This window comes from Pristiophorus japonicus, chromosome 15 (assembly GCF_044704955.1).
Source record: "Pristiophorus japonicus isolate sPriJap1 chromosome 15, sPriJap1.hap1, whole genome shotgun sequence".
NCBI classification, from domain to species: Eukaryota; Metazoa; Chordata; class Chondrichthyes; family Pristiophoridae; genus Pristiophorus; species Pristiophorus japonicus.
Window position 1 is genome coordinate 8,755,343 of NC_091991.1, and position 27,838 is coordinate 8,783,180.

General features: G+C 44.7%; 1 protein-coding gene across 10 annotated transcripts in view; it reads right to left on the reverse strand.

Moving 5' to 3' along the window:
* The window catches only part of ppp1r12a (protein phosphatase 1, regulatory subunit 12A), a 212,502-nt gene that overhangs the window by 15,655 nt on the left and 169,009 nt on the right, over window positions 1-27,838 (reverse strand). For all 10 annotated transcript variants that reach the window (XM_070900112.1, XM_070900111.1, XM_070900119.1 and 7 more), the window contains 5 exons: window positions 15,951-15,967; window positions 15,393-15,534; window positions 14,644-14,748; window positions 4,232-4,279; window positions 3,118-3,168 (listed from right to left, as the gene is read on the reverse strand). In XM_070900112.1, coding sequence (XP_070756213.1) covers window positions 3,118-3,168; window positions 4,232-4,279; window positions 14,644-14,748; window positions 15,393-15,534; window positions 15,951-15,967 — 363 coding nt within the window. The remainder of the gene's footprint in view (window positions 1-3,117; window positions 3,169-4,231; window positions 4,280-14,643; window positions 14,749-15,392; window positions 15,535-15,950; window positions 15,968-27,838) is intronic.

Sequence of the window (27,838 nt, forward strand, 5' to 3'; positions counted from 1 at the left end):
CAGCCTGACATCGGTAGTGGGTAAAATGATGGAATCAATTATTAAGGATGTTATAGCAGCGCATTTGGAAAGAGGTGACATGATAGGTCCAAGTCAGCATGGATTTGTGAAAAGGAAATCAGGCTTGACAAATCTTCTGGAATTTTTTGAGGATGTTTCCAGTAGTGGACAAGGGAGAACCAGTTGATGTGGTATATTTGGACTTTCAGAAGGCCTTCGACAAGGTCCCACACAAAAGATTAATGTGCAAAGTTAAAGCACATGGGATTGGGGATAGTGTGCTGATGTGGATTGAGAACTGGTTGACAGACAGGAAGCAATGAGTAGGAGTAAAGGGGACTTTTCAGAATGACAGGCAGTGATTAGTGGGGTACCGCAAGGTTCTGTGCTGGGGCCCCAGCTGTTTACACTGTACATTAATGATTTAGACGAGGGGATTAAATGTAGTATCTCCAAATTTGCGGATGACACTAAGTTGGGTGGCAGTGTGAGCTGTGAAGAGGATGCTATGAGGCTACAGAATGACTTGGATAGGTTAGATGAGTGGGCAAATGCATGGCAGATGAAGTATAATGTGGATAAATGTGAGGTTATCCACTTTGGTGGTAAAAACAGAGAGACAGACTATTATCTGAATGGTGACAGATTAGGAAAAGGGGAGGTGCAACGAGACCTGGGTGTCATGGTACATCAGTCATTGAAGGTTGGTATGCAGGTACAGCAGGCGGTTAAGAAAGCAAATGGCATGTTGGCCTTCATAGTGAGGTGATTTGAGTACAGGGGCAGGGAGGTGTTACTACAGTTGTACAGGGCCTTGGTGAGGCCACACCTGGAGTATTGTGTACAGATTTGGTCTCTTAACTTGAGGAAGGACATTCTTGCTATTGAGGGAGTGCAGCGAAGGTTCACCAGACTGATTCCCAGGATGGGGGGGGAGGGGAACTGACATATCAGGAAAGACTGGATCAACTGTGCTTGTATTCACTGGAGTTCAGAAGAATGAGAGGGGATCTCATAGAAACGTTTAAAATTCTGACGGGTTTAGACAGATTAGATGCAGGAAGAATATTCCCAATGTTGGGGAAGTCCAGAACCAGGGGTTACAGTCCAAGGATAAGGGGTAAGCCATTTAGGACTGAGATGAGGAGAAATTTATTCACCCAGAGAGTGGTGAATCTGTGGAATTCTCTACCACAGAAAGTTGTTGAGGCCAATTCACTAAATATATTCAAAAAGGAGTTAGATGTAGTCCTTACTACTAGGGGGATCAAGGGGTATAGCGAGAAAACAGGAATGGGGTACTAAAGTTGCATTTTCAGCCATGAACTCATTGAATGGTGGTGCAGGCTCGAAGAATCCTACACCTATTTTCTATGTTTCTATGAGTCTAGTTAAAGCCTGAAAATGGCTTTGAATTTGGATGTAAACAGTTATTAGTTGTGATTCTCATCTTCGGTTAAGGCATGAAGCCCTCAAAACAGAAAACTTCGAATCCAGAATTAAGAGTAGTTCAAGGAAAAGTTTCTGATGTCTCCAAACTTGACCTCTAACTAGAAATTTTTTTTTTTTTTTTTTAAAAGAGGACTTGGACCCGTGCAGCTCGTGGGAGACATCTGCATGAAAGCAACGGCTGTACCTCCTCTTAAAAACTAGAAACAATTAATTGCTGAACCATCTAAAATATGACATGCACTTAAATCAGTAATGGAAACAGCTTGCTCAATCAATAAGGGTCCTGCAAGTCAATAAAGAGAACATCTAGATGCATGCTGATTAAAGCCAAAAATCACAAAATCTCAGATATAGAGATATATTATATATATATATATATAGAAAGAGAGAGTGAGAGAGAGAGAGAGAGAGAGAGAGAGAGTGAGAGAGTGAGAGAGAGAGTGAGAGAGAGAGTGAGAGAGAGAGTGAGAGAGAGAGTGAGTGAGAGAGAGAGAGAGAGAGTGAGAGAGAGAGAGAGAGTGAGAGTGAGAGTGAGAGTGAGAGAGAGAGTGAGAGTGAGAGTGAGAGTGAGAGTGAGAGAGAGAGTGAGAGAGAGAGTGAGAGAGAGAGTGACAGATCAGAGTCTGAAAAAATCAGCACTCATCTTCTCTCCAGCTCTCTGAGGCTAGAGCCTCACATCGGGTGACAGGGCCAGATTTAGTTTTAATTAGGAATGCGAGTGCAAATCACTCCCTCACCTAATAGAGGGCGACAGTTCTGAAACCAAGGCGACATGTTTAAAGTACCATGGTTTTGCAGGATGGTGAGGATGAGGGGCAATAAATTCAAACAGACATCATCAGAGCATGAAGACAAATATTTTAAATGGACTCCTGTCCTGGTAAAGGCAAATGTTCAAAATCAAATCGGGTCACTTGTCTAAGCACTGTAGCCCACAAATATTGCAGTCTCAACGTAATAGGGTTGAGTCTCTCTCTGCACCATGTGCGACAAAATCGTAAACCCCTGTTTATACATCATTTTACTGTCTTGCTGCACAGAGGAATCCCTCTTCCGATTTAGCTCATCAGAAGAGAAATCTTTAACTCAAAACGCACAAATGTTGTTAATTCGATTGCTGGGAAACGCGTGTGCCAGATGTGTAACTGAACCAAGGGGAAAATCAGGGTCAAAGATTTTATCAAATGCATTATGATACAGCCCTCGTTATAAATCACGCACATAAAAAAAAAACCTTGCAGCGGATGGTTGCTAGCTTCAAAACAGGAAATTATAAATTATTTTTTAAAAATCATTTAATTATCTAAAACGGTATTAAAATTCTTCAGAGACGTTCTACATAAATTTACATTACATTGTGGTAAACAGTTCTGAGCTCGTTTATAGTGTTTCCAATGTTAATCCGCTGTTTATGAATCACTGAAAAAAAATTCACAGGTCTCATTATACCCATCAATATTACTTTGTCTGCAGTCATTTCAACTCTTTTCTGTTAATTGCAGTGTTAGACATCGTCGTACAAATCTCATCCGACTTGCATTGTTGCACAACTGACCACATTCGGTGTCGTTTTGAAGATACCCTCTTGCCCAAGTGGATTTTTGCAAGTTCATATTAACTTAATAAAAAGAACATTGATTGGGGGGGGGGGGGACAATAATTTACCTTGAGCTCCTCTTCCATTTCAGCTATCTTCCTCTCCAAACCTCTTCTTTCCTGTCAAATAATGGCAAATTGTCACAATACCTGCATTGAAAAACGGAAGCAAAGCCGAGGCAGATCACTTTTTGTTCCAGGTCATCACCTGCTGTGTTAGAAAAATAATTGATCACCGTCACCCGCTTATTGAAGCGACCATTTTTTGACTTCAGTGGAGGTTTGAGCGCTGTTCTGGTGACAGTAAGACACCCTGTGTGTTCTGGATTTGTTGAACCAATTATGCCAAGTAATTATGGCACTCCCTTGCTAACCTCTCTGCCTCTCTTTCCTCCTTTGAGAAATTCCATCCAACCTACCTCTTCGGCCAAGCTATTGGTCACCTGCCCCAATATCTCATGTGGCTCGGTGTCCAAGTTGGCGCCTTACAATATTTTACTATGATTCAGGGGCTTATATAAATGCAAGTTGCTGTTATTGAAGCTTTTAACCAGCCTGAGCGCTGATCTGGACCTGCCCGACCCTGGGAGGACACACCTGGGAGATTGCACTTGAGACTGCACGTCATCAGCAAAAATGAGTGCATGATATTTCAGAGTAACAGAACCTCAGTCACCTGCAGTGCTTATAGTTTAACCATTGATTCAAACAGGTCAACTTTTATTGTAAAGCATGAAATACATTCCGTTGCAAACAGCGACACATTAAATATCTCTCGCCTTTCTTGGGGCATTACTTTTCAACTTTCAACAGTAACTATTGCAGTTTTATTGAAGGCTGCAATGCTGATACAATTACTGTAACATTGCAATCCAATTAAGATCAATTGCTAAACTTACTTTTAAAGCACAGAAAAAGCACTACTTCAGCTGAAGTATCTCACTTGACTACTTTGTGTTTGAGACAACAGCTCCTTTTCCAAATGGGATATAAAGCCAGGCACTCTGATCTCGACACCACAATGTCACTGTAACCAATACAGTAATCCCCAAGTTGATCAAAATATCTGAATGACTAAACTTTGTCAACATTTTCAGCAAGTGTTTTATTAGCAGTGTTACTCTAAAAGGACTGCATTGCAAAACTAGATTACACTTTAAGAGCATCGTCATTTTAGGCTTACCCTTTTCTCCATCTCGAGCAGCGACCAATCAGCTATCCTTTCTTGCCTCTGAAAAACAATGTCAGGCAGTGTGTTTAGCAGCATCTCCCTCATTCTTCAGATCAGGTTACGATCAACAGACCACAGATTAAAGTGTGGTTTATCAAATGGTGTTTTTTTTTAAAGTCACCGTGATCCATTGACCTTTTAAGACTTTTGTTATCAGTCACAATCTCCCCTTTCCCACAGTGCTTCTTCAGAAATATCGTTTATATTTACCCCTTCCAAACAGATCAAGACATCTTGGCTATTCTTAAAGCACAGAATGAAGCCTCAAAATGACAACCAACTGACTCCGTATCACTAAATCACAGGAGACGGGAAGGCAAGTGGTATATGGACAAAAGGTTCCATTAACGACATCGGATGATCCACCAAAGGCAGGCGATGATCACTCATTTCCATTAGTTACCATTGCATCCCGTCAAATGAATCCAAAGGCCTAGATTTTATGTCTTCATTCAAAATAATTCAACAGAAGCACATAACTTTTTAAATCTGCAGATCCAAACAATAATGCGTGGGAAGGATACAATTCCTCTATTGGCAATGGTAGTAACCATAACTTGGATTGAATGCTCCTTAAGCCTACCCAGGCAGTTAGCCCGCTGCTAGATAGAAATCATGGCCTGCAATTTGCAGTCAGCGGCAAAGCAAAGGCATTTTGCCGCTGGCCCCGAAGTAAGCTTCGCACAAGGACCTCGCAATCTGTGTGTCGAGAAGTTCAGCTTTTCCAACACGTAATTGCAATCAATGGACGATCATTGGGAATCCCAGCAAAAAGCTGCTGTGACGTCAAGAAGTTGTCCAAGTAGCCAATCAAAATGCAGAATTATCAGACAGCGAACCAGGAATTGGGCAAGTTCTTAAAATTGTAACTTTTTAAAAATGTTAGCGAGCCAAACCTCAGATGGGGTAAAGGCAAACCTGAAATAAAGATGAACAAAGTTAAAACATTTTTTTAAAGTTGCTTAAAAATTGTAATGTTTAAAAAAAATGGACACATTTGACACTGCACAAAATTAAAATAAGTTTTTCAGGGGAGCCAATGTTTAGCAGGCAATACGCTGTTAAAACCCCAGTTACACGCAATCCCTTTGTCTATTTTTAGTGGGGAATTTAACAGCGTACTGACTGCGGAAGAGCCGAAGATCGTCAGTTTCAATGATGAGAGATTTCACTGATTGGCGGCTGTGTGGGGGAGGGGGGAATGACTGACCGCAACTTCAGGATTTGTACATTAGGCTGCGCATGCGCTAAATCCTGAAGTTGCGGTCAGTTTCAAAGATGGCTGCCATCGTGCCCGTAAATTCCGGGCCCAAGTTGAATATATTCCGCAGACCATCTAAACGACCTCAATTTGGTGTTGGGTTACCTGAAGGCTGGATTGACATTGGAAGATAAAATGACTCGGTTCTGGCTGGACAGCAACAAAGCCTCAAAGTGCAACCATACAACAAGACTGAAGTTGCACTTTGGACGCACATGGTTTAGGAAGGAACCAGAACGATGTCCCAAGATAAATGGAATTTGAATTTGGGTGGTGTTGTGTTCCTAACACAGATGAGACTGCACACAGGGAGGTTAAAGTAACAGTGACCTCAGTCTTTATTAAGACACTCCAGAGTGAGGAACAGGCCTCAGGGGCCGGCTTATATGCAGTGCTCCCAAGGGATGCTGGGATCCCTTCGGACTTCAGGGGATGCGTTCCCTGGTGGCGGAACATGGGAGTGCATACTTTACAGATACACAACATCACTCCCTCCCAAAGTCAAAGTGAAAACTATTTACAAGGTGAGGCGGTCGGGAGCCTTTCTTTCCCTGGTGGACCGCCTCGGTACAAATGTCTGTTCTGGTGTGTTGGCTGTGCCCTCGCTGGGCTGGCATGTTGTTGGCCCTGCAGGACTGCGTGGTGAGCCTGGCCTTACTGGGCTGATGGACATGATGGGTTCGATTTCCTGGTCCGGCGTGGTGTCGTTGATCCTTTGGGTGTGTGTTGTGGGCTCGAAAAAGGTGGTGTCTGCTGTGGGTTGTTCAGAGCAGTCTGTGAACCGCAGCCTCGTTTGGTCCAGGTGCTTTCTGCAAATTTGTCCATTGTCTAGTTTCACTACAAACACCCTACTCCCTTCTTTAGCTATCACCGTGCCCGCGATCCACTTGGGACCACGTCCATAGTTTAGCACATACACAGGGTCATTCAGATCAATTTCCCATGACACAGTGGCGCGACCATCGTTTACATTTTGTTGCTGCCGCCTGCTCTCTATCTGATCATACAGGTTGGGGTGAACCAGCGAGAGTCTCCTTTTAAGTGTCCTTTTCATGAGTAGCTCAGCCGGGGGCACCCCTGTGAGCGAGTGGGGTCTCGTGCGGTAGCTGAGCAGTACTCGGGACAGGCGGGTTTGGAGTGAGCCTTCTGTGACTTGTTTAAGGCTCTGTTTGATGGTTTGTACTGCCCGCTCTGCCTGCCCATTGGAGGCTGGTTTAAACGGGGCCGAGCTGACATGTTTGATCCCATTGCGGGTCATGAATTTTTTTAATTCGTCACTGGTGAAACATGGCCCGTTGTCACTGACCAGTATGTCAGGCAGGCCGTGGGTGGCAAACATGGCCCTCAGGCTTTCAATGGTGGTGGTGCTTCCCGACATTATTTCACATTCAATTCATTTTGAAAAAGCATCCACCACCACCAGGAACATTTTACCGAGAAACGGGCCCGCATTGTCGACATGGATCCTCGACCATGGTCTGGAGGGCCATGACCACAAACTTAGTGGTACCTCTCTGGGCGCGTTGCTCAACTGAGCACACATGCAGCATTGCCGTACACAGGACTCCAAGTCAGAGTCGATACCGGACCACCACATGTGGGATCTGGCTATCGCTTTCATCATTACTATACCCGGGTGTGTGCTGTGGAGATCCGAGATGAACGTCTCCCTGCCCTTTTTGGGTAGCACTATGCGGTTACCCCACAACAGGCAGTCTGCCCGAATGGACAGCTCATAAGAACATAAGAATTAGGAACAGGAGTAGGCCATCTAGCCCCTCGAGCCTGCGCCGCCATTCAATAAGATCATGGCTGATCTGGCCGTGGACTCAGCTCCACTTACCCGCCCTCTCCCCGTAACCCTTAATTCCCTTATTGGTTAAAAATCTGTCTATCTGTGACTTGAATACATTCAATGAGATAGCCTCAACTGCTTCCTTGGGCAGAGAATTCCACAGATTCACAACCCTCTGGGAGAAGAAATTCCTTCTCAACTCGGTTTTAAACTGGCTCCCCCGTATTTTGAGGCTGTGCCCCCATAGTTCTAGTGTCCCCGACCAGTGGAAACAACCTCTCTGCCCCTATCATGTCTATCCCTTTCATTATTTTAAATGTTTCGATAAGATCACCCCTCATCCTTCTGAACTCCAATGAGTAAAGACCCAGTCCACTCAATCTATCATCATAAGGTAACCCCCTCATCTCCGGAATCAGCCTCGTGAATCGTCTCTGTACCCCCTCGAAAGCTATTATATCCTTCCTTAAGTAAGGCGACCAAAACTGCATGCAGTACTCCAGGTGCGGCCTCACCAATATCCTATACAGTTGCAGAAGGACCTCCCTGCTTTTGTACTCCATCCCTCTCGCAATGAAGGCCAACATTCCATTCGCCTTCCTGATTACCTGCTGCACCTGCAAACTAACTTTTTGGGATTCATGCACAAGGACCCCCAGGTCCCTCTGCACCTCAGCATGTTGTAATTTCTCCCCATTCAAATAATATTCCCTTTTACTGTTTTTTCTCCCCCCAAGGTGGATGACCTCACACTTTCCGACATTGTATTCCATCTGCCAAACCTTAGCCCATTCGCTTAACCTATCTAAATCTCTTTGCAGCCTGTGTCCTCTACACAACCCACTTTCCCACTAATCTTTGTGTCATCTGCAAATTTTGTTACACTACACTCTGTCCCCTCTTCCAGGTCATCTATGTATATTGTAAACAGTTGTGGTCCCAGCACCGATCCCTGTGGCACACCGATTTCCAACCCGAAAAGGACCCATTTATCCCGGCTCTCTGCTTTCTGTTCGCCAGCCAATTCTCTAGCCATGCTAATACATTTCCTCTGACTCCGCGTACCTTTATCTTCTGCAGTAACCTTTTGTGTGGCACCTTATCGAATGCCTTTTGGAAATCTAAATACACCACATCCATCGGTACACCTCTATCCACCATGCTCGTTATATCCTCAAAGAATTCTAGTAAATTAGTTGAACATGATTTCCGCTTCATGAATCCATGCTGCGTCTGCTTGATTGCACTATTCCTATCGAGATGTCCCGCTATTTCTTCCTTAATGATAGTTTCAAGCATTTTCCCCACTACAGATGTTAAACTAACCGGCCTATAGTTACCTGCCTTTTGTCTGCCCCCTTTTTTAAACAGAGGTGTTACATTAGCTGCTTTCCAATCCGCTGGTACCTCCCCAGAGTCCAGAGAATTTTGGTAGATTATAACGAATGCATCTGCTATAACTTCTGCCATCTCTTTTAATATCCTGGACCAGGACCAGGGGACTTGTCTACCTTGAGTCTCATTAGCCTGTCCAGCACTATCCCCCTAGTGATAGTAATTGTCTCAAGGTCCTCCCTTCCCACATTCTCGTGACCAACAATTTTTGGCATGGTTTTTGTGTCTTCCACTGTGAAGACCGAAACAAAATAATTGTTTAAGGTCTCAGCCATTTCCACATTTCCCATTATTAAATCCCCCTTCTCATCTTCTAAGGGACCAACATTTACTTTAGTCACTCTTTTCCGTTTTATATATCTGTAAAAGCTTTTACTATCTGTTCTTTCGCCGCTGGAACAGCTTGATTGGCTCTTACATTTCAACGGGGATGCTGGCTCAGCTCCCATGCAGTACACAGTTCTTTTTACTAGGGACAGCAGAGGATCTTGGCTGGTCCAAGTCCTAATCTGGCGGGCCGTGACAGGTGATTTATCATTTACAAACGCTTCCATGACCATCAACAAGTCTGCGGTCTGCGCCACCATCAACAAGTTTGCAGGCTGCGCCATTTCCACTCCCGTGGTGGGCAATGGTAGCCGACTGAGAGCATCCGCACAGTTCTCGGTGTCTAGCCTGTGGCGGATGGTATAGTTATATGCTGGTAGCGCGAGTGCCCATCTTTGTCTACGGGCTGAGGCAGTAGTATTTATCCCCTTGTTTTCAGCGAACAGGGATATGAGGGGCTTGTGATCGGTTTCCAACTCAAATTTGAAGCCAAACAGGTACTACTACATTTTCTTTACCCCGAACACACACGCTCATGCCTCTTTCTCAGTCATGCTGTCAGCCCTCTCGGCCTTATACAAGCTCCTGGAAGTACAGGCGACAGGTTGCAACTTCCCCGTAACGTTAACTTGTTGTAATACACACCCAACTCCGTACGATGACGCATCACATGCTAGCACGAGTCTTTTACACGGGTTATACAATACAAGCTGCTTGTTGGAGCATAAAATGTTTCTGGCTTTCTCAAAAGCAATTACTTATTTTTTTCCCCATACCCAGTTCTCTCCTTTACGTAATAACACATGTAGGGTGTTTAACCCCTGTAGGAAGTTACCAAAATAGTTGAGGAGTCCCAGGAACGACCACAGCTCTGTGATGTTCCGTGGCTGGGCGCGTTCCTGATAGCCTCTGTCTTGGCGTCTGTGGGCCGAATGCCGTCCGCTGCGATCTTTCTCCCCAAAAACTCCACTTCTGTTGCCATGAAGACGCATTTCGACCTCTTCAGCCGCAGCCCTACGCGATCCAGTCGCTGGAGGACCTCCTCTGGGTTTTGTCGGTGCTCGACGGTGTCCCGTCCAGTGACCAATATGTCGTCCTGAAAAACCACCAAGCGTGGTACCGACTTGAGTAGGCTCTCCATGTTTCTCTGGAAGATCGCTGCAGCCGACCGAATTCCAAACGGGCATCTGTTGTAGATGAACAGTCCCTTGTGCGCGTTGATGCAGGTGAGGCCCTTCGAAGACTCCTCCAGCTCCTGCGTCATGTAGGCCGAAGTCAGGTCGAGCTTGGTGAACGTCTTGCCTCCTGCCAGTGTCGCAAATAGGTCGTCTGCTTTAGGTAGCGAGTATTGGTCCTGTAGCGAGAAACAATTAATAGTTACTTTATAATCGCCACAAATCCTGACCATGCCATCACTTTTGAGTACTGGAACAATCGGGCTGGCCCACTCGCTGAATTCCACTGGGGAGATGATGCCCTCGCGTTGCAGCCTGTCCAGCTCGATTTCCACTCTCTTCCTTATCATGTGAGGTACTGCTCGCGCCTTGTGGTGAATGGGTCATGCCTCTGGGACCAAATGGATCCGCACTTTCGCCCCGGAAAAGTTTCCAATGCCTGGCTCAAAAAGGGAAGGAAATTTGTTAAGAACCTGGGTACATGAGGACTCATCGACATGTGATAGCGCTCGGATGTCATCCCAGTTCCAGTGGATTTTGCTCAGCCAGCACCTTCCAAGCAGTGTGGGGCCATCGCCCGGGACAATCCAGAGTGGCAGTTCGTGCACCGTGCCCTCGTAGGTGACCTTGACCATGGCGCTGCCCAGGACAGTGATAAGCTCTTTGGTGTACGTTCTCAGTTTCGTGTGGATGGGGCTCAGGGCTGGTCTCAGTGCCTTTGCTGCACCAGTCTCTCAAACATCTTTTTACTCATGATGGATTGGCTAGCGCCAGTGTCCAGTTCCATGGCTACGGGTAAGCCATTCAATTTTACGTTTAGCATTATAGGTGGACATTTCGTCAAAAATGTGTGCACCCCGTGTACCTCAGCATCTGCCTCCTCTTGCTGAGGCTCAAAATTGCTTTGACCCACCATGGACCGATCTTCCTCTGCCACATGGTGGTTAGCAGGTTTTGCAGCGCTTGCAGCTCGTTGTTTCTGCCCTGTACATTTCTGCTCGCAAACACAGTTCCAGTTAATTTATGAACATTGCGAGCACTTGTGTGCTGAAAGATTTGTTCGGTGTTATCACTGATGGAACGCCTGTGCTATCGCAATGGCCTTACTGAGGGTCGGTGTCTCTACAGTCAAATGTTTTCGTAGGATGGTCTCGTGGACAAAAAAGTCTGAGCATTTGCTGCAGGTAGCCATCAAACTCATTGTCCTACAAGTCGCCTTAGCTCGGCGAATAGAACCGATACCTCGCCATCAGCACGCTCTCCCTTGGCTTAAGATGCTCCCGAACCAGTGTACAGAGCTCCTCATACGACTTATCGGTGGGCTTCACCGGAGCCAGAAGATTCTTCATGAGACTGTAGGTAGATGCCCCGTAGACCGTGAGGAGGACCGCTCTCCTTTTAGCAGTGCTTCCTTCTCCGTCCAGCTCGTTGGCTATAAAGTACTGGTCTAGCCGTTCGACATAGGCTTCCCAGTCCTCACCCTCCGAGAACTTCTCCAGGATGCCTCCAGTTTGCTGCATCTTTGCGTTGGATTAGTGTACTTGTCGCCAGTTGTTGCATTCCTAACACAGATGAGACTGCACACAGGGAGGTTAAAGTACCAGTGACCTCAGTCTTTATTAAGGCACTCCAGAGTGAGTAACATGCCTTAAGGGCCGGTTTATATACAGTGCTCCCAAGGGATGCTAGGATCCCTTGGTACTTCAGGGGATGCGCTCCCTGGTGGCGGAACATGGGAGTGCATGCGTCACAGATACACAAGTGAGGACAAATTATTAACTCTCCAGGCCAAGATTAGCAACATTAGTGTAGCTGTATTCCAGGATCAAGGTTCATTTAAGAGACACTGGCTTAAAAGTGAAGGTACCAGATCCAGGTTTAAGATTACAAAGGGGTCTGATAGGCTCGACTTTAAAAAGTTGTTTCCACTTGCAGGCGAGACCAGAAATAGTGGCCATAAATATAAGATAATCACATAAATCCAATAGGGAATTCAGGAGAAACTTCTTTACCCAGAGAGTGGTTAGAATGTGGAACTCGCTGCCACAGGGAGGAGTTGAAGCGAATAGTATCGATGCATTTAAAAAGGGAGGCTAGATAAACACATGAGGGAGAAGGGAATAGAAGGATATGTTGATGGGGCGAAATGAAGAGGGGGTGGAGGAGGCTGGTGTGGAGCATAAACAGCGGCACGGACCAGTTGGGCCGAATGGCCTGTTCCTGTGCTATAAACTCTATGTAATACTATGTACTACGAATTCTGGAACACTAGAATAAGGACCCAATCGAGAACCCGAGAACCAGTTGATGTATATACTGGTACATCAGTTGAGTTCAAAAATTATGCTGAAGTTGTACATGACTATGGTTCAGTTAAGGGAGCCCCCCCAGTTCCTGGTGTTATATGGATGAATTATGAAGAACTTTAACAGGCTCGTATTCTTCAGCCACTAAACAGGTTCTGTTAGAAGTATGAATTATAGCCAAGATAGAGAGAGAGCCGGGAACAATACTTTCAGATATGCCAAGACATGTGCACAGAGTCAGGCCTGTGAAGAATAAATTTAGAACAAATGCCAAGAGTAATTCTCTACAGAGGGTGATCAGTAGTTGGGACAGGATGCTGGAACGAAGTCAAGGTGTTGTGGGAGGATGGATAAAGAACATCTCCCGATCGCATTCCCCAGAATTGCATCGTAACCACCTCCGGTGTGTATTCTAAATACGAGGAGCAGCACAATATTTATTTGATCTATTTCTCCTACTCCATGACCCATTTCTCCACTACATGTTCCTGGCACATAAATGGAAGGAGATCATGGAGTACAGGCTCTTGTACTGATATTTGACAGAAGGAGGCATCACCTCAGTGAATTTTCCTTCTGCCGCCCTGTTGGACATTGCTAAGTGAGGACATTTGAATCATGGAGAGATCAAGTTGCCTCAATCCAGAGAACGCAAGGCAGAGAGTAACAATACAGGCTTGATTGAAATGCATCTTTTTTGCATGGATTGGTAACAATGCACCCACTAGGCTCATTTTTATATAAGTGAAGCTCCCCTGCTAAGATTTTCCACATGGAGTTCCGAGTTTCAGAGAAGTCACAAGTGGGAGGGGCAATGAACACAGATTAGCTTTTGACAGAGGCATACGACAGACGGCTGTCATTACAAGTAATGGAGCAAGACAATGGTCGAGGAGCAGATCACCTGCCTGTGTCCTTCATCAAGAGCGTATTAGGCAGAGATAGAAGATAGAATCCCAAGTAGTTGTTAGCACGTGAATCAATGCTGAAATATTGAGTCGCAAGCTGGTGCCCTGCCCACCGACACCTGGTAATCCCTGGACCAAGACAGCACAAAATGGAGGAAAAGCATCCGGGAAGGCACCAAACACAATTCTAATCTCTACGCCGGGAGCAAGCTGAAGCCAAGCGTAAACAGCGGAAGGAGCGCACGGCAACCCAAGCACTCCATCCACCGTTTCTTCAACCACCTTCTGCCCCACCTGTGACAGAGACTCGGTCCGGCATCTGACTCATCAGTCACGAGAACTCATTTTTAGTGTGGAAGAAAGTCATCCTCGACTCCGAAGGACTGCCTGAGAGAAAGAGAGGGGAGACGTATGTAACTCTAACCATGAGGCAATCACCACAACTGGTAAGACCACACGTACACAATGAAGCGGTTTGAACGCAGATGGGGCAGTGGTAACTTCAAAAGATTACCAATTACTTGTCTGGCCTCAGGGACGACAGATACTCATTCATTTTTGGTGGCAAGCAGAATGATTCCATGAAGTTAGCTTTATCACACAGGAAACCCCTCATCACTCAGTGTCTGCCACGATCTCAGTTTAGATTTTCTGCCTGCAATTAAAGGTATGCTCCTATGATTAATTCTGACAGCTGATGACTTTCCATGTTGGTAACCATTCAAACCAAGAATCACCATTGGTGACTGGGAACACCTGATAAATTCTGCTGCTCAGTATCACCTGCTGTGCAACTAGAATGTATTGTACAAATAAATGGGCCACTGACAAAACAAATTTCTCCAAGACACAAGCTAACCAATGACGAGAAGAGACCAATGACTTCGGACTAAGATCCACTGAATCTATGGATGCAAAAGAAACTGAACATTTGTTCTTCAGACTGCTAGATATTTTCAATTTCAAAATGTACTGAAAATTGGGACTATAGTCCTTACAGAGCTAACTAATCAAAGCTTAGATTAGACATTACACAACTTTCCTTTTAAAAAAACCTTTTTGGGATTGACTCATGTTCAACAGCGTACGCGACAGTAAGAACGAACACACATTAGTAAGAGAACACAGTATTATTTTTCTAAATAGTGCATCATGTGCGACAACTTTTTGCATCAAAGAATTAACAGTTGCACAGACCTGTGTGGTTTTCTCTAACTGCACTTTCAACTCTGTCAGCTCCAGGTTTGTGTCATGTAGATTCGCCTTCAGCTTCTCATTTTCTGCTAGGAACTGCTCATAAAGCTGTGAAAACACCACATATTTCAGCCATTGCAATGCCTGGAGTTCCACATGCAAATGCCACAACTTAAATACCCCTGTTCATCAACTGCAGCATTGTCTCCTCCAATAAATCACAGTTCTTGACAAAACATTTATTCACCAACGAGGAAGAACTTGCATTTATATATTACTTTACACATCCCCAGAACGTTCCAGAGTGCTTCATGCCAATTAATTATTTTTTGAAATGTTGTCAGTGTGATGCAGGTAAACATGGCAACCATTTTGTACCCAGCCAGGTCCCACAATTAGCAACGAGCTAAGTGACCAGATCCATTTGTTTTGGTGGTGTTGGTTGAGGGATAATATTGACCATGACACCAGGAGAACACCCGCTGCGAATGATGCCATGGGAGCTTTTACGTCCACACGAACAGGCAGGCGGGACCCCTTGGTTTAACGTCTCACCTGAAAAACAGCACCTCAGGCAACACAGCACTCCCTCAGTATCACAGCACCGAAGCATCAGCCTGGCTTATGTCCTCACTTGAGGGTGTTAACCTGTGGCCTTCGAATCCGAGGCTGCCTCGCATCTTTGTACAAGGCAGTCAGAGACAGACGTGTGTTTTACAACGAAGCACAAATGTACAGAAGTCAGTGGTCACCTTTTTATAATCCAACGCGTCTTCCCTTTCTGCCCTGCTCAGAGGCGCATGCCTGCTTTCTCTGTAAGGATATGAACCAGTTCGACTGGCCGATTGTTCAGTACCCTCATTGTGTGTCGTACTGGAAAGTCCCGTGTCAAACCTGTAAAACAAGTAGACATCATTAACTCAATTACCGTTGCTATTAATGGTGTCATGATCAGGTAATACTGAACACTAAATCCGAATGCAATACCTGTATCTCCAAAGAACTGCGGTTTCCTACTAGCTTTTGGTAATCTTCCCATTAAAACATGTCACACATAAATAAGCTCATCGCTCACACAAAGCTGTAACACTCTCTCATCGGATTTCACCAATTATACTGAGTCTTAATGACACCCTTTTATTCTTCCTCCTCCTATTCCCACCCACAACGCAAATCAGACATCCTTTGTTAACACAAAGTCTCCTCGCTAATTTAAAAAAAGATATCCTGTAGAGTTTGCAGTTTCGACTGTGTAGCAGGTACATTATCTAGGAATGGTATAAATGCTGTAAAAATGAACAAAATCGTACCTTGAAAGTCTGTCATTCTGGAAAAGAACAGAAGATTACATTTTACTAAGTTTTCCAAAACATTTTAATCTTTCATGCTAAAAAAATCTATTAAACTATGAAACATAAAATTGAGTAACTAGGATATATTTTTGTCCTGAAAATGTAAAGACATGGAGTTAACAGCTCATCTGAATTCAATGTGATTTAATATTAATGAAAATAACAAAAGACTTTTTTTTTAATTTAAAAAACAGCTACGCCAAGTTAGGGATGTGCAAATAGTCTCTCATGCAAGCGGCTAACCATTCATTAACCACGTAAAACATTGATCCACCTCATCAACAAGCTCACCGCCGGAGTGGAACTAAACTACAGAACCAGTGAGAAGCTGTTCAACCTACGCCGTCTCCAGGCCAGGTCCAAGACCACCCCAACCTCCGTCGTCGAACTACAGTACGCGGACGACGCTTGCATCTACGCACATACAGAGGCTGAACTCCAAGTCATTGTCAACGTATTTACTGAGGCGTATGAAAGCATGGGCCTTGCGCTAAATACCCGTAAGACAAAGGTCCTCCACCAACCTGTCCCCGCCACACAGCACTGCCCCCACAGTCATCAAGATCCACGGCGCGGCCCTGGACAACGTGGACCATTTCCCATACCTCGGGAGCCTCTTATCAACAAGAGCAGACATTGACAATGAGATTCAACACCACCTCCAGTATGCCAGTGCAGCCTTCCTTCGCCTGAGGAAAACAGTGTTTGAAGACTAGGACCTCAAATCTGCCACCAAACTCATGGTCTACCGGGCTGCAGTAATCCCCGCCCTCCTGTATGGCTCAGAGACATGGACCATGTGCAGCAGACACCTCAAGTCGCTGGAGAAATACCACCAACGATGTCTCGGCAAGATCCTACAAATCCCCCTGGGAGGACAGACGCACCGTTAGCATCCTCAACCAGGCCAACATCCCCAGCATCGAAACACTGACCACACTTGATCAGCTCCGCTGGGCAGACCACATCGTCCGCATGCCAGACACGAGACTCCCGAAGCAAGCGGTCTACTCGGAACTCCTTCACGGCAAACAAGCCAAAGGTGGGCAGAGGAAATGTTACAAGGACACCCTCAAAGCTCCCTGATAAAGTGCAACACCCCCATCGACACCTGGGAGTCCCTGGCCACAGACCGCCCTAAGTGGAGGAAGTGCATCCGGGAGGGCGCTGAGCAGCTCGAGTCTCATCACAGAGAGCATGCAGAAATCAAACGCACGCAGTGGAAGGAACGCGCGGCAAACCTGCCCCATCCTTCAACGGTGTTAGATCTCTTAATTCCCAATGAAATACGAACTCAGATTGTAGTTTTAATGTAACTTTATTCTGGCAGCAGCAACAAGCTCTTGGCTTTAAGCCAGGCCTTTGTCCTTCTGAGACCACATGGCCAAAATGGCTGTACTTATACCTGGTTCAATTGACAGAAAAGAACTCGCTTTTTTTGACCTTATTGGCTCATTTGATAGTCTGTTAGCCTTTAATTGGCTCGCTACCCAAAGGTCCTAAAATGTCAAGTTGATTGATGACTTAATGCAATGTGGTCTGTGCTTTTTCAAAACTGCAGCCGGGCTGCAGAGCTTGAATTCTCCATCAAACGGCTATCTGTCCCACCTGTGACAGAGACTGTGGCTCTCGTATTGGACTGTTCAGCCACCAAAGGACTCACTTTTAGAGTGGAAGCAAGTCTTCCTCGATTCTGAGGGACTGCCTATGATAATGATGAAGACGACGACATTGCTGCTCATTCACTCCACTGAACCTCAATCTTAAGTCCAGCGGTGTCTGGTTCTCTGGGGCAGAAACTGCACCCACGTGCCACAAACAGAGATTTAAACTGCTTTTTATTCAAACAGAAGGGACATGTTAAAAACCATGCACCCGTTTAATTTAAACATTCCCACGCTCATTGGACAAACACTCAATTATTCCAGCATCTGCAGAGATCCCGACTGACATTTAACGCCCCCCCACCCCGCCCCCCAGAATGGCCATACATGGTAAAACTCAAATCCTGTACACAACAATTCAAATCCCAATGGATTAGAAACGTATAAAAAGTATGAGGGGAAAAAAAAACATGATCCACAAGGTCAAATATCTATCGAGTTCTCCTTCAGATTTTCCCACACTATCCGTCTCCCTCCTCAATCTATTCCACATTGTCACCATCCCTGTGTAAAGTCAGCTGTCAACCTCTTCGACACTTGAGCCCATGTCCCTGGTTCGAATGTTCGTGGCAATTTTAGACATGTGAGCAAATTTCGATTTATCTATCCCCTGAAGAATTCTGAGTGCTTCAATATTTCCCATCCCTGCTCTTAAGTTAAACAATCCTCACGTATCCTCGCACAGCTGTCTTAAGATAGGTATCAGTTTGGTTACCCTTTTCTGCACTATCTCCAACATCCTTGCTGTGGTACAGTGACTAGAATTGTACGCAGCACTCGTGGTGTGGCTGTATATGTGCCTCAGATAGAGTCATCAGCACCTCAACTATTCATCCCAACATCCGGCTAGCATTCCTTACTGCTACAGCACACTGGGTTAATGCTTTCCATAATCTATTAATACCCCCAAATTCCTCTCCTGTGTTGTGCCCTTTTGCACAGAACTATTTAGATTATTTTGTGTTAATTCAGAAAGTGCATCTCCGACAGAGAGAAAGATTAAGAAATTAAGGACGTAGGGAGTTATAGCAGGCAGATACAAGTGTGTCACTTAGACGTACAGATTTTTCCCAAGATCAAGAGGTTAAGCTATGCCTCGATTTTAAAATTCTCATCCTTGTTTTCAAATTCCCCCTTGGCCTCGCTCCTCCCCATCTTTGTAACCTCCGCCAGCCCTACAACTCTCAATATCTGCACTCCTCCAATTCTAGCCTCTTCAGCATCCCCGATTTTAATTGCTCCAACTGCTCAGGCCCCAAGTTCTGGAATTACCTCATTAAAACTCTCCGCCTCTTTATCCTCCCTTAAGATGCTTCTTAAAACCTACCTCTTTGACCAAGCTTTGGGTCATCTGCCCCAATATCTCAAGTGGCTCGTGTTTGACAACGCTCGTGATGCACCTTGGGACGTTTTACTTCGTTAAAGGTGCTATATAAATGCAAGTGGTTGTTGTTGTGATTTAAGGCAGCTAGATCAGATACAAGATGAATTTACCCAGAAGCAGAGCATCTATCGACAGAAGTTCCTCACTTTGACTTATCAGATCAACACGAACCACCCTGATGGTGATGAGGCAGCCAGTTGTTCTACGTCCGCTCATAAGGAGTTGGCTGCACAAGTTTTGAAAACACTGCTAACTACAAGCCTATAGATTTCAATGTAATCAATAGACTGGCTTTCCAATCCTGTTAACTTCTCAGGTAAGGAGTCAAAATCTAAATTAATAACAATTTACATCAATCTCAGTGATCTCAAATGCAAGTATATAATGAGGAGTCAACGCTGAATTACTACGACATAACTAACCTTTGCCAGCCTCTGCAACGTTATATTTTGTCAATTCATCCAAAGAATTACTTGCATACTCAATGTCTATGTTCAAAGTGTCATCTGTGGCTCAGTGGGTAGCACACTCGCCTCTCAGTCAGAAAGTTGTGGGTTCAAGACCCACTCCAGGAACTTGAGCACATAAATCCAGGTTGACACTCCAGTGCAGTGCTTAGGGAGTGCTGCACTGTCGGAGGTGCTGTCTTTCAGATGAGACATTAAACAGAGGTCCCATCTTCCCTCTCAGGTGGAAGTAAAAGATCCCATGGCACTATTTCGAAGAAGAGCAGGGGAGTTATCCTGGGTGTCCTGGCCAATATTTATCCCTCAATCAACATAACAAAAAGACAGATTATCTGGTCATTATCACATTGCTGTGTGTGGGAGCTTGCTGTGTGTATATTGGCTGCCACGTTTCCCACATTACAACAGTGACTACACTCGTAAAGCACTTCGAGACATCCGGTGGTCGTGAAAGGCGCTATATAAATCCAAGTCTTTCTTTCTTATGCTTCGAAGGTTAATATAAGGCAGTGACCTCTCCTCAGCCTTGATGACCGACAGCGAAATGCTTGGAAGAACTGTGACACACGGAATGGATTCCTTATCGAGGGCCCCACAGTACAACCTGAAGGATCAAACCTTCCTCACAAACAGTGGACAACCATCAATCACCTCAGAACTGATCACGGTCGATGCTGCCACCTTCTCCATCGGTGGAAGATTAAAGCATCCCCATCACTTGATAGCTCCTAATCAGACCCTAGAGCACATCACTGAACACTGCCCTCAGAGGAAATTCGCAGGCAGCCCACAAGATATCCACGCTGTTACCTAGGATACTTTGGCCTGGACATCTGACTGAGATATTGACATTTGATTTGCTACCACCATACAAAAGATGGTGGTAGTTAATATGCAATTGTTAATTCAGGATTTTATTTGTTCTATATATGGCAAGAAATGGTTAATCCACTCAGTAACATGTGTGGGTCCTGAGAGAAGCTTGGTTGTGTAAATGCTAATATAATCTAAACTGATTGATGAAAAACAGAAGGAAGGGAGACCCAAATGCAGGCATCATTAACTCCAGGGCATACACTGGGTAGTAAAGCCCGGACCTGTGGAGCTAAAGCAAAGAGCTAAAAATCTTTCAAAGATATAAAAATAGAGTAAAAACAACAGATGAACTCTTAACATTAAAAAGTTTGGAATTTCCTATGATTACTTTATGCACGTGCCAAGTTGTAAAGGCTTACATGTTAAACAAAGCACTGGCATAAAAAGATAGTTCTAACCATAAGCACGTCCTTGTCCTGAAACTAATTCAAGTTACTTACCATCCATTGAGCACAAATTATTTTAACAAGTATTTTCATGTAGCAATCAATATTTTATTTAAAACCAAAGTTCTATTTTGTTATTACCATTTTCGGAGAAGAATGCAAGAATGGAGTTTGCATTGAGAATTATGTAGTCATAATGTGACATTTCGTCGCAATACGTAGAAGATCAATTTACACATCAAATCTGATGGGCAAAGGCCAAATGTTATATACAAGCAGTTCTCTATCAAAATACTCGTTAAAACAGTTGCAAAATAATACAAGCTGCTGTTTTTATTATTTAACTCCTGGCAGTATTTATTCCACAACAAGCTTGCCAGTAATAAGTTACTTTTCAATCGAACTCAAAGTTGCAAAGCTTTACACACTCCAGTAATGTCCTCCATTCCAGTCGGGTTCATCTACCTTCATGGTCAGTGAGTTACTCTAAGCCCATCTATGCTGGAAATGTCAAGTTTGGACGTATTGTGAGATTCATTCTATGGCTGGAAGGGATTAGATCTGGATTCTTTCCATTGTGTCACAGGCCTCGAGTTTATTTCCAATCTCATTATTTAAACCCACGTCACTTCCCTCAGATTTAGAATTCAGATTCTTGAGCATCTGCCAGGAACAGCAGTGATTAATTCTCAGTTGCTGTCCCAACGGATCAAAATAAAACTATCCTTTCTGGACTGCCCAAGGAACACATCATAGAAATCACAGGAAGAGGCTGTTCAGCCCATCCATTACATAGGATTACACAGGATATATGGCACAGAAACACGCCATTCGGCCCAACCAGTCCATGCCGGCGTTTATGCTCCACTCGAGCCTCCTCCCATCTTTCCTCATCTAAATCTATCAGCATAACCCTCTATTCCCTTCTCCAGCAGATGCTGGTCTAACTTCCCCTTAAATGTATCGATACTATTCGCTTCAACCACTCCCTGTGGCAGCAAGTTCCACATTCTCATCACTCTCTGGGTAAAGAAGTTTCTCCTGAATTCCCGATTGGATTTCTTGGTGACTATCTTAGATCAATGGCCTCTAGTTTTGCTCTTCCCCACAAGTGGAAACACACTCTCTGCATCCATTTTATCAAAACCGTTCATCATTTTAAAGACCTCTATTAGGTCACCCCTCAGCATTCTTTTTTCACGAGAAGAGAGACCCAGCCTGTTCATCCTTTCCTGATATGTATACCCTCGCATTTCTGGTTTCATCCTTGTAAATCCTCTCTGCACCCTCTCCAGTGCCTCTATATCCTTTATATAATATGGCGACCGGTCTGTGCCAGGTCTTTTAACTCAAGGTATTTACTCGAATTCCATCTCTCTGCCCTTTATCTGCACCCTCATCGCATTTAAAAAGTACTTGTCTATGCACTTGAAGTGCTGTAACCTATGAGGTTACGGACCAAGAGCTGGAAAGTCGGATTAAGCAGGATAGCTCTTTTTCGGCCGGCACAGACACGATGGGCCGAATGGACTCCTTCTAATAGCGTAAGTTTATATATTATTTTCCTTTTCAAATAATTATTCCAATTTCCTTTTAAATGATGTCACAATCACTGCCTCTTGTTCCAATAACCCTCCGTGTGGAAATAATTCTTCTCTCTTCCCCCTTTGGTCTTCTGCATTTTGTAAATGAAGTTTTGTAATCTACTGAATTAGCAAAATCAATCTATAGTTTGGAAATGTAAATCTAACAGAAAAACTAAAACGGACCAAACAGAATATTTATTCCAACTGATCAGACATTACAACAGTGACTATCTATGCTTCAAAAGTACTTCATTGGCTGTAAAGCGCTTTTGGACACCCCGAGATTGTGAAAGGCACGATAGAAAATTGCAAATCTTAGTCCAACAGCCGGGAAGTCCAACTATCCCAATATTTACAGCAGTGCATGAAAAATATCAAACTACTTTCTCCCAAATAATATTCTACAAAAAAAAAAGTGGACTGTGAAACGCTCGACCCTACCAGTGTGCTTTACACTGAACACCAACCATTGTGTTACCTTAGAGCTTCCATATATTCCTGTAAGGTGATGTTACAACAATATAACAAACCAAAGGTAGACCAAGAAATTGGCAATCATTTTGCATGCATCAGATGGGATCTTTCCTCGGCTGGGAAGGAGTGCTCAGGTGATTTACTCCCAAAGCCTTGCTTAATGCTGATCTACCACTTCTTGATGGTGCTCCAAAGCAACCTGGTGAGTTCTGCCCTTCCCTGCACTCACCCACCCACCATCTACCCCCACACCAGCCGAGTACTTCACCTTTGCTGAGCAGCTCTGCACAGATCCGCCACCAAGTGCAGCCCCAGATATTTATTTTCTATAAGGTTGCTTAGAGACAACAGATTATAAAACAGGCCATATATAACCACAAATGTGACAGTTTGAGTTTTAAGGTAAACAGGTTTTAAATTAAACCTAGTGAAGATAGAGAAGGCCAGATTCTTCAATTACAATTCCAGCAGAAAATTTCGAATGCAATGATTCTCAACTAATTCTGTTTAAGACCCATCAGAACCAACGTGACTTGATCACCGGCCACCAAGTAAACCTGGACTGGTTCTTTTTGTGTAAAAAAAAGACTGCATTTTTTTTCTCCAAACAGCAGTTATCCATCAATTAAAAACATTTCTATAGAAAACATAAAGGATTACATTGCCAGCAACCAAGTTTGAAGTAAGCCTGGTTGCATGTGAAAAGCTGGGCAGTTCTGATCGCCACACAATGACTTCAATATGACTTCAATAGAGAGACGTGTTATAACAAGCTCATGGGAGCTTTGGAAAAAGGGGTGCATTTATATTGCATCTCATTATCTCCTACCATCTTGCACAATGAATTACTTTTAAGTGCAGCCACTATTCGAGGCAAACACACAAATAGCTTGAACAGGCACCGTCTCTCAATTATTTGCAATGCAGTACAAATTATGAAAAAAAACATCTAACCAAAAGCAGAGGGGAGGTGTTATGATGGGCTAAAAATCCCGACCCCCACTGAATATACTTAATCTTATGCATGTCAAAACAGTTCCATTATTAATCCAACGTCGACATTTGCAACGGAAAATGGTCACACTGTAATTACAGCATCTTGCCAGTGATGGCGCTAGCACTTCGGTTTTGTTTCTCCCAGCTCCTCATGCTGGGCTGCAGGGATACTTGACTGCCACAGGTTTTCAAATGATAAATATCAAAATTCTTACATATTATGAAAATTAATATTCAGGCTTTCAGACAAGCTTGATATGGAAATTGCACCAAAATGATACATGGACTTCAAGGGTTAAGTTACAAGGAGATTTTACACAAATTAGGGTTGTATTTTCTACAATTTAGAAGGTTCAGGGGTGATCTGATCGAAGTTTTCAAGATTTTGGGCCCAAGTTTCCACACGATAAAAAATGGGCACCTCCTCCGAGCTGGGCGCCCATTTTTCACGCCTAAAACGGCGCCGGAAAAAAAGCGCGCGATTCTGGAGCGCTTTGCAGTTCCTTGTCTGTTTGGCGCGGAGCCTACACTTGCGCCGATTTTGTAAGTGGGAGGGGTCGGGTACTATTTAAATTAGTTTTTTTCCTGCCGGCAACGCTGCGCGTGCGCGTTGAAGCGTTCGCGCAGTGTGAAGGAAACATTGGCACTCGGCCATCTTTGTAGTTCTTTGTAGCTGTTTTTTGAACATTTTTTACTAAAAGCACATTGCCATCAGCACTTGCAGCATTCTCAGTCTCCTTTCCCCCCCCCGCGGAAAAGAACGGGCGCCTCCTTCCCCCTCCCCCGCAGGAAGAATGGGCGCCTCCTCCCCCGCCGCGGGAAGAACGGGCGCCTCCTCCTCCCCCACGCGAACGGGCGCCTCCTTCCCCCCCCCCCCCCGTGGGAAGAACGGGCGCCTCCTTCTCCCCCCCGCCCCCCCACCCGCAGGAAGAACGGGCGCCTCCTTCCCCCCCCCCGCGGGAAGAACGGGCGCCTCCTTCCCCCCCCACCGGAAGAACGGGCGCCTCCTTCTCTCCCCCCCCCTCCGCGGGAAGAATGGGCACCTCCTTCCCCCCCCACCCCCGCGGGAAGAACGGGCGCCTCCTTCTCCCCCCCCGCGGGAAGAATGGGCGCCTCCTCCCCCCCCCCGCGGGAAAGAACGGGCGCCTCTTCCTCCCCGCCCCCCCCCCCCCCCCCCCGCCCCGGGAAGAACGGGCGCCTCAGGCTGACTGCAGAATTCTCCGTGCCTGAAGCACTTTCACACAGGTAGGAAGATGGTTTATTTAATCTTTTCTTTGCTTATAAATGTTTATTCAGGTTGGATTTATTTGTATAATATTTGTAGAAGTATAAATAAGGATTTATTGTAGAATTTAATGACTTCCCTTCCCTCCCCCCCCCCCCCCCCCCACCTCGTTCTGGACGCTTAATTTGTAACCTGCGCCTGATTTTTTAATGTGTAGAACAGGTTTTTTCAGTTCTACAAAAATCTTCACTTGCTCCATTCTAAGTTACTTTGGGGTACGTTTTCACTGTGGAAACTTTCAAATAAGGCGTCAGTGGCCGGACACGCCCCATTTTGAAGAAAAAATTCTGTTCCAAAGTAGAACTGTTCTACCTGACTAGAACTGCAGAAAATAAAATGTGGAGAATTGCAATTTCCAAGATAGTCCGTTCTCCACCAGTTGCTCCTAAAAATCAGGCACAAATCATGTGGAAACAAATAGGATAGATAGGGAGAAACTATTTCTGCTGGTTGGGGATTCTAGGACTAGGGGTCACGGTCTGAAAATAGTGCCAGACTTTTCAGGAATTCAGTTAGGAAACACTTCTACACACAAATGGCAATTGATGCTAGATCAATTATTAATTTTAAATCGGAGATTGTGAGCTTTTTGTTAACCAAAGGTATTAAGGGATACGGAGTTCAGTCACAGATCAGCCATGATCTCACTGAATGGCAGAACAGGCTTGAGGGGCTGAATGGCCACCTCCTGTTCTTATCTTCCTAGGACTGGAAGATTGTCATAAATGTAATGCTTCTGTTCATATAGAGAAAGGAATAACCTGAGTAATTATAGACCAGTCAACCTAACATCGTTAGTGGGTAAGCTTCTGGATGCCTTAATATGATAAAAGTAGTACCCGCCCAAAACATGCGTTACTTATAGACCGAAGACATGGATGATTAAAGACCGCCCACATGGATTGGTAAAATGCAACATACATCGGACAAATTTAATAGTGTGCTTTCAGGAAATAACGGGTGTACTGATAAGAGAAACAGCGCAGTGAATGACAGACCGCAACTTCAGGATTGCCGCGTTTAGCATGGGCTAAATCCTAAAATTACTGTCAGTTTCGGGGGGAGGGGGGGGGTAATGACTGCGAACACCCACAGTTTCACCATCATTACCCACCACAAAATCTGGGCCACTGTTATCTTTGTAGTGGTTTGATACAACTGAACCTCCTGGTAGGACACTTCAAAGGACAGTTAAGAGTCAACCACATTAATGCAGCAGGTTTCCTTCCCTAAAGGACATGAATAAACCAGCTGGGTTTTCGTAACAATTCAATAGTTTCAAGGTCACTTTTACTGATACCAACTTTATATATATATATATATATCACACACATGTATATATATATATATATATATTTAAACTATATTCAAATTCTTGAACTGCCATTATGGGATTCAAAAGCACATTCTAAGAACACAAGTGGTATTAGCAGGAGTCGGCCATACAGCCCCTCAAGCCTGCTCTGCCATCCAATAAGATCATGGCTGATCTGATGTTGGCCTCAACTCCACTTTCCTGTCTGTTCCCCATAACCCTTAACTCCCCTATAGTTCAAGAATCTGTCTATCTCAGCTTTGAATACATTCAATGACTCAGCTTCTACTTCTCTCTGAGGTAGAGAATTCCAAAGATTCATGACTCTTAAAAGAAATTACTTCTTATCTCCGTCTTAAATGGGCGACCTCTTATTCTGAAACTATGCCCCCTAGTTCGAGATTCCCCCACGAGGGAAAACATCCTCTCAGTATCTACCGTGTCAAGCCCCCTCAGAATCTTATCACCTCTCATTCTTTGAAACTCCAATGAGTACAGGCCCAACCTGCTTAACCTTTCCTCATAAGACAACCCCATCATCCCAGGAATGAACCTAGTGAACCTTCTGTGAACTGCCTCCAATACAAGTATATCACTTCTTAAATAAGGAGACCAAAACTGTACACCGTACTCTTCGTGTGGTCTCACCAATAGTTGCAGCAAGACTTCCCTACTTTTATACTCCATTCTCTGGATTATGAGCTCAGGAACATAATCACTACACTACCATACATGTTGCCTCGTACAATCCACAGAAGTAGTGAGCCACATAAAAGGTTACTGCACAAGATAAAAGTTCACAGGGTTGGGGGTAATATATTATCTTGGATAACCACGGAAGCTATGTCGAGCATGTGGTGTGCACAATGGCTGTGGCCACTCTGACCTCTCCTCCTTCCACTAAGTGGACCTCTGGCCATCCCAATTCCTGCCCTCAGTCAGGAGCTGATACTTATGAGGGAAGCATTTCCTCAAATCTCTCACCCCCACTTTCAATGCCTCGGATTTCTCACCATCCTCCGCCTGCTCCAAGACGACATGCAAGCCGTGATCCTGACCAGCGGATCCACCACAGACCCAATCCACGTCCGGACTGGGGTCAAGCAGGGCTGAGTCATCGCTGCTTCCGGAGATGAGGGGGTTGACTTATGAAGATAGGTTAAGCCTATACACATTGGAGTTCAGAAGGAAACTAAAACTAGGGGACATAGTCTCAGAATAAGGGACCGCCCATTTAAAACTGAGATGAGGAGGAATTTCTTCTTTCAGAAATCTGTGGAATTTTCTGCCCCAAAGAGTTGTGGAGGCTGGGTCATTGAATATATTTAAGGTGGAGATAGACAGATTCTTGAGCGATAAGTGAATGAAGGGTTATGGGGAGCGGGCAGGGAAATGGAGCTGAGTCCATGATCA